At 39.0% G+C, this 9,353-nt stretch overlaps 1 protein-coding gene across 1 annotated transcript; it reads left to right on the top strand.

Moving 5' to 3' along the window:
* The first annotated feature begins 767 nt into the window (after window positions 1-767).
* Window positions 768-6,332, top strand: LOC139943429 (uncharacterized). The gene has a single exon (XM_071940243.1). The coding sequence runs from the start codon at window positions 1,143-1,145 to the stop codon at window positions 2,361-2,363; it is 1,221 nt and encodes a 406-aa protein (XP_071796344.1). The 5' UTR covers window positions 768-1,142; the 3' UTR covers window positions 2,364-6,332.
* Window positions 6,333-9,353: the final 3,021 nt, after the last annotated feature.

Below are 9,353 nucleotides of genomic sequence, written 5' to 3'. Positions count from 1 at the left end.
TCACAAGGTTTTATACTATCAACATCTCTCCAATGCTCGTCAATACCAAGTCAGTTTTTAAGTTAATGTTTGTTTTGAGTAATTACCAAACGTTAACATTCCCTTTAATGTTTCACAGTCTTTAATTCCATCATTAGATATCGGTGGGTGATTTTCCTTATACTGGTTTCACAACTGTGTAATGATGTTTATCTTAATTGCCTCTCAGAGTTTTTATAACAGACAGACATAGAGAGAGTATGTTTTCCTTGTGTAGATCTTCCCATTGACTTTCTTGTGTCGAATTATTGTTTATTTGTACATTGTTGCGATACAATGTACAACCCTGAGTGTTAGTTGGTATACTGTAATCCATGTTTTGTTGGCCATGATGGTAGGATAGACCCCCCCCCCCAACCAAGAAGAAGAAATCCTAAGACGAGCTCGTCGTAATCACCATTTCCAATTTGGCATTAATCTCTCCTTGTGAAACTCTAGTCATTAGATCTGGCTTTGTTTCTGGTATAACTGTAACCCCACTGACAGACAGCCGCTCAAAAAAAACCTTCCACTGCTAATCTTGGGCCCGAACACTTGTATATACAAACTCAATTCAGCAGACTATCACATTATATTGAGCGATTAGCCGAAGTGCAACAAAGACCCAATAAGCCGGTGGCGTTGATTGGCCTGTGCTGTGTTGCTGTCGCTTGGTTGCACCGCTTGTTTTGATTGGTCAGTTGCAAACTAAACTTCTTGTTGCACTGATGGGTGATCACCACACACACACATCGCATATACAACGCAAGTGAAGCCGTTGCGGTAGTAGATAGGTGTAGCACACATAAATAATTCTAACTTTCGCTGTGAGAACAACGGTGTGCAAGGCTCCCTCAGTGGTTGGTTCACGAAGGCAAGATTTCTCGTAGTTGAGAGTGAAAAACAAGACTGTACATCAATCTGAATGATTGCCTTCTATAGGACGGTCACAGAAGTGCAGTCATATAGGCGGATGGCTTACCGAAGGTGATACCGGTTGTTTGCCAATTTGTCAGGCGACTATAGTGAGTGTGACATCCCCGTCTCTGGATTAAGGTTTCCCCGTCCGTACGTTCTGCTCTACTAGTGAGTGGTGAGAGTTCATATTTACATCCTCATCAAACATGGTGAAGCTGGAGTGCATGCAGATGCGGGCTGAGACTGCTGATGAGATACGATCCACCAAGAAACCCTTCTCCATTGATCATATCATGCTGGGGAAGAGGGATCCATCTGAGCTGCCGTCCATCTCGCCTCCACTACCCGTGGTCAACTCGACGGTCAAGGGGGACCATGACCCGGACTCCGAAATGACCGAGGACAGAGAAGTTTCTGAAACCATGAAAGATGTGGAAGAGGAGGAACAAGGGAAGGACGGCAAGGAGGAAGAGAAAGGGAAGACCGAGTCTAAAGAAGGTGAAAAGAATTCACCACCAAAGAACAAATTCGGTGAGAAACCGCCCTTCAGTTATAACGCACTTATCATGATGGCGATTCGCTCCAGTCCAGAGAAACGTCTGACTCTGAACGGTATTTATGAGTACATCATGACCAACTTCCCCTATTACAGGGAGAATAAACAAGGTTGGCAGAACTCAATCCGGCACAATCTGAGTCTGAATAAGTGTTTTGTGAAGGTACCCCGGCATTATGACGACCCGGGGAAGGGGAACTACTGGATGTTGGACCCATCCAGCGATGATGTTTTCATCGGGGGCACAACGGGGAAGCTACGGCGGAGATCAACGGCTGCGTCACGGAACCGCATCGCTCAGCTAAAACGTGGAGTCGGACCCCTCACGAATGGGTTCTCCTTACCTATCCGGACTGATAAGCCTTATTCAATGTACTGGCCGCACGGGCATTTGCTACCGTACCCACACCACGGAGGAACACCGCTGAGATACGATGCAAGGTTACCCATGCATCATCCGGATTCCATGTCAGTCCCCGTATCGTCCCACCACTGCGCAGAGACACTTCTCAGCACTTGTCCAACTCTCCCCAAACCCATCCCTAGTGGACACGGCTTCTCAATGGATCGTCTGCTACGCCACGATTCGTCCTCGTACTCCATGTCGATGAGAGCCCGGGCTTTGAGTCTCCCCTCCCCACCACCACAGGGCTCCGGTGGGGTTGTCTGCGCCGGGGTGGGCTCGTGTATCCCCGGCGTGGGCAGCGAGACGACGCCCGCCTGTTGCATACCGCGTTTACCACCCCACTCCCCGCAGTCAGTTAGCAGCTCGCCGTACGATGTATACCACAGTCTGCACAGCTTACCTGTATTCCCTACTGCATTGTTCCCCTTGACTCTTGCCCAATCCAGGCCAATATCGGGGAAATGAGAAACACAAAAAACATTCAAGAAATCACTCACCAGTTGACTGTAGTACCGTCATTGCCACGGTTAGTAACTCACATGGATTTTTGTAACCATAAACCGCAGTGCAAAGTACCATATCAAATGCGGAGGGTGGTTTCCAGTGCTCAATGTTTGCAGCCTTTTTTTCTCTCAAAGACTTCTGTAAAAACCAGAGCGGACTGTTTCAGTAAATCCATGTGAATTTTGGCAAGTATGTGCAATATGTTTTCATAAATAAATAATAAGTAATTACAGTTTACTATAAAATATACAAAATTTAAGACAATCACTCTCTCCGAAATATTTGGTTTTTATTTATGATATTTTGTTTTTGTTTAGATAGCATGCTAAAGTAATTCTCTAAATAGAATAGATTCATGTAAATATATCTTAGAACTTAATTGAATGAGTTAGGAACATTAATTAAGGATGTGATAAAGGATGAAAATCTGGTAAGGTTTTAGAGAAGTAAAACTTCTCAACCATGAGTTATACAAATAACTTTCGGATGAGCTGGTTTATTGAAAATTGCCGACAATCATGTTTATATTTAACAGCACATTGGTTTATCTTTCTTCCCTGGTAACAATGTGGAGTGTTAACTATAGACGATTGTAATTACGTTATTGTATAAGAATCAAAAGACACAAGGATCCGTTGGAACTTTTTGTCATTTTGTTGACGCATTGAGGAAGGCAAACCCACCATGGTTGAAGCTAGAACTGAACAATTTTAAAAGAAGTTTGAGGTTATTTTTTGATACAGTGTTTGAATCGAGTAAAAGTTGCACTTCCTGGTCCAAAGTCGACAGTTCCCATACAAGTAAATATAATTCATTTTCACTGTGTTGGTTGAAGCATCCCCATGGGTGGAAGCAATTTATTTTTTTGAAAAGAAACTTGTTTTGCGTGTGTTTCCAATACGAGTTTCGAAAATCGAAAACCGAAAATATAACTTGAGAATTTTTTCACTTTTACATCATCTGAGACAGTTATTTTTTGATATTGATAATTTTAGGAAGAAGTTTGTTTGATCGAGTGTATTGCAAATACAAGTTTCGAAAATAGAAAACCGAAATTAATATCTGAGAAAAAAAAGTCACTTTGCACCATATGAGTTTTTCTTCCTTCTTGGGAATTTAGGAAGAAGTTTGTTTGATCGCATGTGTTGCAAATACGAGTTTCGAAAATCGAAAACCTACATTATTATGTGAGAAAAATGGTCACTTTTGCATCATCTGAAACAGCTTTTTTGCCTTGAAGAAGTTTGATGGATCGAAAAATGTGTTGCGAAAAATCGAAAACCAAAGTGATTATGTGAGAAAAAATAAAAGTCACCATCTAAGTTTTCCTTCTTCTTGAGAATTTAGGAAGAAGTTTGTTTGATCGCGTGTGTCACATCTAATGTCTGTTTGTGTCGGTGCGTGAATAACGCACGTTCACACTGCACCTCCTTCATTGCTTTTTATCAATCATCGAAGCGTGTTTGGGGGTTGCAAAGTCTTAAGTCTCGTTTCTCAAAACCTCCCCTGTCGGCCCCTCAAGATCCTGCTCTTGTTTGGTCAACTTTTGTAAGACAAACACATTCGGTTAAATGTAAACAGTCATTAAAATTGTAAAGATTCTTCAGTGGGTGCAATTTCTTGTCCTTTTTGTTGGTAACTGTCAGTGACACTGACCGCTAAAACTTAAAAGCAACCCTGCACCCTGAACTATGTGTAATATCTCTTACCGAGAGAGTGGCAGCTTTTAGTGGAGTACCAAACGCCGTCAACTGGGCCGTATTTCACGGCGTGGCTCGGGTGCCTTTTTGGGTCACACACTCTCGGTGTGTGTTAAATGGTCCCCAGTGCGGGGAATGCTGTTAGTTCTTTATTGGGTCACTTACAAACTGTGAAACCACAAATTGAATTATGTCGAAAGGTATTTGAGAACTTTTTCTCAGAATTATTTCATGCCGATGTGAAATTTTTATTTAGTTATAAATTGTATTAAATGCGCACGTTTTAATTTAAACAAAAGTTAAGACGCATGAACTCAGATTAAAGTCACTGATACTTATTATAAAGTAATTAAGGCCTTGTTTTAACGGAACAAACAGAGTGGGTGGTATACATACTATACAAATGACATGTTGAATTAGTTAATTAATGTTTGTTGTTTTATGGTTGATTTAGTGTCAACTAAAATTAACACACAATGCCTGCTGCTTGAGTTTTGGTTAAGGAGTCACATTTCCAAAACGATTATGACCGAATGAATGCACTTACTCGTTGTGTGGAATTGTTTCCCCTTTCTTTTTAAAACAAATTCCAGCGGTTGGCATTATTGTCCGGGGTGACTTAAAACCCGGTACGACCGACGAGCAAATAGCGTGTTTCCGCCCGTGGACCGCCGCAGGGAAAACGCGGTGTAATTCGCGGCCCTTCTCAAAGTATCTGATCAAACTGTAGAATGGCACCTTTGTATCACGGTCAATTGTTACATTCATAGCGAATGATTTGTGATTGAAAACAGTTAAAGGCAACACATAAATTTGAAAATCATGAATTCAAATTGGTTTATTGACTTGTAGGCCCTACTTTTCACTATGTTTAGTGACATTTTATTTGTCATCAAATAGTTTGAGTTGTTAAGAAAACCAGAATTTCTTAAGACGTTTATCATCTTCAAAACATATGCAAGAAATCCAAATTTCAAAGTTTAATTTGTAATATTAAGTAGGCACTATCAAAACTGGCATACAAAATAAATAGTTCCAGCCAATTTGTCAGCCGGAATTCCAAACGAAGGTGACCGAAGTTGCGATGTATTGAAAAACATGATGCCAACATTGCTCGCTTACAATTATTGTCAAACATTAAAAATAGTGCACTCCTAATACAGAAGGAGAACTTCTAAAAGAACCCAAACACAAGTGACATTGTCTCAGCAGTATTTATATTTATAATTACAAATAAACTAGGCATAGTTTTATTTATTCCAAAGTAGCCAGCGTGCTTTCATTCTAAAAGAGAGGCGTTGCATTGTCAATACTCAAAGCAAAACAAAAATGCTGACTTGGCAATTTTGTTGAATTTTTTGTCAACCCGGCATTAAAGAAACCCGGTACATTTACCGCATGATCTGAGGTGCTGACATGTTTCTTAATTCACAAGGAAAACATTTTAGCATATATTTAATGTCACAAATTATTTGAATGATTTTTTGTTGTTGAAGAACAAGCGTTATTATGACAATCAGTTTACTATTATTATAAATTAATTATTTGAAATGCACTATGCACATTTTATTATAATTAATAAAACTCGGAGAATTCACTACGTTCCCTACTTGTATATTATTTATATTTTTTATTTCTTCTCTTCGGGAATTCTTGGTATAACAAAACGATTTATTTAATTGGATTGTTTAATTAATTGCCCTGTATTTAAATTAAGGAAGTGCATTGTGACAAAGTGTCTGAAGTAATGATTCATTAATTGTAAATTGCAAAAAGCCCAGCACAATTTACGAAGGCTGTCTTGTACGGAAGCTTTAAGTGACCATCCGTCGATTTCACAAAGAGTTAGGACTCGTCTTATCTCGAGTTAGGACGAGTTACTCGTCCTAACTTAGGATTAATCTTAAAGTCTGCATGCTACAGTGCAGGGTTGGGACTCCTCCTAAGTCCTAAGATTAGTCTTAAGTTAGGAAGAGTTTTGTGAAATCGACGGCAGGTGTTTCCCAGCTACAATATTGCTTAAGAAAAACTGAATACTTGTCTCCTTTTCCCAAATCATTGAAGAGACTCAGAGTTTATAAACTCAGTATTATCTGGACTGCGGGTGGTCATTTTGAGTTTCCGTAGGCTTGTGTTGTTGCCGTGGGACAATTTTATGCGTAATGGTTAGCTTCACTTGTAATGTCATTTTGAGTTAATGGCGAATTTGATTTCATTAAAAGTGACCCAAAGTTGGGATTATTAAAATGAATAATAACAGAATGCTTGACAAGTTTATCTTGATTTATTTGTATTTGTACATCCAACACACTCTGGTCACTTGGCGTCTTGCATGTTTAAAAACACAGTTAAATATGACAACAGGATTAACTAATACCAGATTGACAGAGCTGACGAAATAGTTGCAGAAAGTGTTCATGTATTGTGTGATCCGGATTTTGTTTTCCAAATATCCAGGAGCCTTCAAGTTTTCTTGAAAGAAGTTAAAACCAGTCGCCATATGGACGAATAAATTGTTCATGTTGTTGCCAAACCTATCTGTATTTCTGGTGATGCACAGAGTCTTTAAAGGCAGTGGACACTATTAGTAATTGTCAAAGACTAGCCTTCACAGTTCGTGTATCTCAACATATGCATAAAATAACAAAACTGTGAAAATTTGAGCTCATCCGGCCATCTAAGTTGCGAGATAATAATGAAAGAAAAAACACCCTTGTCACACGAAGTTGTGTGCGTTTAGATGGTTGATTTCGAAACCTCAAACTCTAAATCTTAGGTCTCGAAATCGAATTCGTGGAAAATTACTTCTTTCTCGAAAACTATGGCACTTCAGAGGGAACCGTTTCTCACAATGTTTTGTACCTTCAACCTCTCCCCATTACTCGTCACCAAGAAAGGTTTTATGCTAATAATTATTTTGAGTAATTACCAATAGTGTCCACTGCCTTTAAAACCCATTGGATCTCAAAATGGAGGTTCCGGGTCTACAATAATAAACGGGAACTTATAGGCTCTTTAGTTCAGGAATTTTCAGTCATTCAGCATCCCTGCATTATTTGTTATTATTTTTTATTATAACCCGCATAAGTGTAAGGAATGTGGTCGAAAATTGTTCGTATAATGATCGCTCGTTTCACAGCGTGATCGTGAGTTTTCAAACACAAATATCCCAACTTCTCTTGCTCAACAAAGTCATCTGGAAGCGATCAATAGACAAAGTTCCATCACAAAGGTCACCAGTTAGCCTATATATCATAGCTCTGAATTTTTAAACAATCGGTCTGAACGATGAACAAACTTAGATTTGATCGTAAGACTAATTAGTTTTGCGTTATTATCTTTATGAAAAGAGCGAGAAAACAATATGCGATCTGAATTATCAACAAACTCTTTCGTTTATTGACTCATTACTGTTGCGTAATATCTTTTTGTTTTCCTTTAATGTGCCAAGAAATACACAAATCATTGAAGTGTTAACACAAACAGTTGATTCTTTTGTGCTAACCAATACTATACAATGACAACCCGCATCACTGAATTATGAGGTTTTGTTTTTAATAGTGATAGGCCCTAAATGAACGTTGTTAACTGTCTCGCCAACAAGTCTGAATAATTAATTACTCTGTGTGATTAAGATAACTAAAGATCCGTCTCCAAGCCTCATTAAAGGCATTGGACACGTTTGGTAATTGTCAAAGTCCAGTTTTCTCACTCCAACCATTAGGGTCCTAGCTCTATGCTCCAACATACGCACATAAAATAATAAACCTGTGGAAATTTGAGCTCAATTGGTCATCGAAGTTGCAAGAAAATAATTGTTGCACAAACATGCGTGCTTTCAGATGTCCGAAAACCACGGAAGTCTTTTAATATTTGAGTGAGAAATTACCTCGTTCTAAAAACCTACATTACTTCAGAGGGAGCCGTTTCTCTCAATGTTTCATACTATCAACAGCTCCCCATTGCTCTTTATTAGGTAAGTTTTGTTGTGCTAATGACAGCCATTGTTTCTCCAGAAGACGATCAGAGCATACTAAGCGAAACGTCGAGTTGAAACCAACGGTTCTTTTCAGAACCACCCCAAGTCATTAGAGATAGTCATTACATGGTGTTACCGCAAACCTTTTCGTATCTTACTTTTTTGAGTAATTACCAAATAGTGTCCAGTGTCTTTAACAATGATTGTTTGTATTGCTCTATGCACAGATGAAACAGTGCATTGTTTCTTGTAGTTCTCATTAACCTTTTGATGTCATCAAAGCAGCTGATAATCAGATTGTCTGCTAAGTCCCTGAATATTTACTGTGTTTACGGACGGGGCATGTAGACGTGATAATTAGCGATGTGGTTAGAAGGGGATTGAGGAAGTCCTGAGGAATGCTAAGTCCCTGATAACGCTTGATGTGTTATGAAAACACTGCAGAACATGTTTGGTGTTTCTCATAATTGGGGCCTTGGTTTCTGAGCCTATAAACGAAAGGGACTCACAAAATGTTAACACCCCTTTCAAATTAGAGCAATTTAGCAAGGATCCCTTGCTAATATGTAGCATGGTTGTGAAATTTAACAAAATGTACCTCGTGTGAAAGGACAACAAGTTTCACATAATTGGGACTTTGTTTCTGAGCCTTGTTGTAATAAATGAAAGGAAATCAAAATATAAAAGCCCCTTTCACATGAGAGCAATTTAGCAAGGTTCCCTTGCTAAATTATAGCATGGTTGTAAAATTTTACAAAAATGTACCTCCTGTGAAAGGACAACATATTTGTGTACTGTCCAAGTTCTCTTGCGAAATATTGTCAAACATTGCTGCATTTAATTTATTTCTCATCAATATGACATTTCATACAGAAACAATGAATGGATTGCTTACCAATTCTGTTATGTTCCCTTAACTGTATTACGTGATAAAGCTTACAACCCAAATCATGTTTTGTTTTTGTTCAACCCCAGCCTATGGTTGCTTAGGTTCGGACCATTTCGCCCTCAGGCTCTTCAACGATCGAAAAAGGAATAAAAGCCAATGGTGTTGTGTATAAACAACAATGACTCTTAACTGTAGATAGAGTGATAGGAAATAGTACACAGTAACTTGGCTGTAGTGAGGTAATGGGACTGACGGAGGAGGGATAGGGATATTCACTGTACAAACCTATGGGATTGCCAATAGCCATCTTAAAAGCAACATTGATATTTGCTGTACAAACCAATGTGAATGTCCAATATCCAATATCGATGCACAAGGTAGAC

This window comes from Asterias amurensis, chromosome 1 (genome assembly GCF_032118995.1).
Source record: "Asterias amurensis chromosome 1, ASM3211899v1".
Lineage (NCBI taxonomy): Eukaryota > Metazoa > Echinodermata > Asteroidea > Forcipulatida > Asteriidae > Asterias > Asterias amurensis.
Note: the sequence above shows the minus strand (reverse complement) of the source record. Positions and strands in the feature narration are given on the sequence as shown.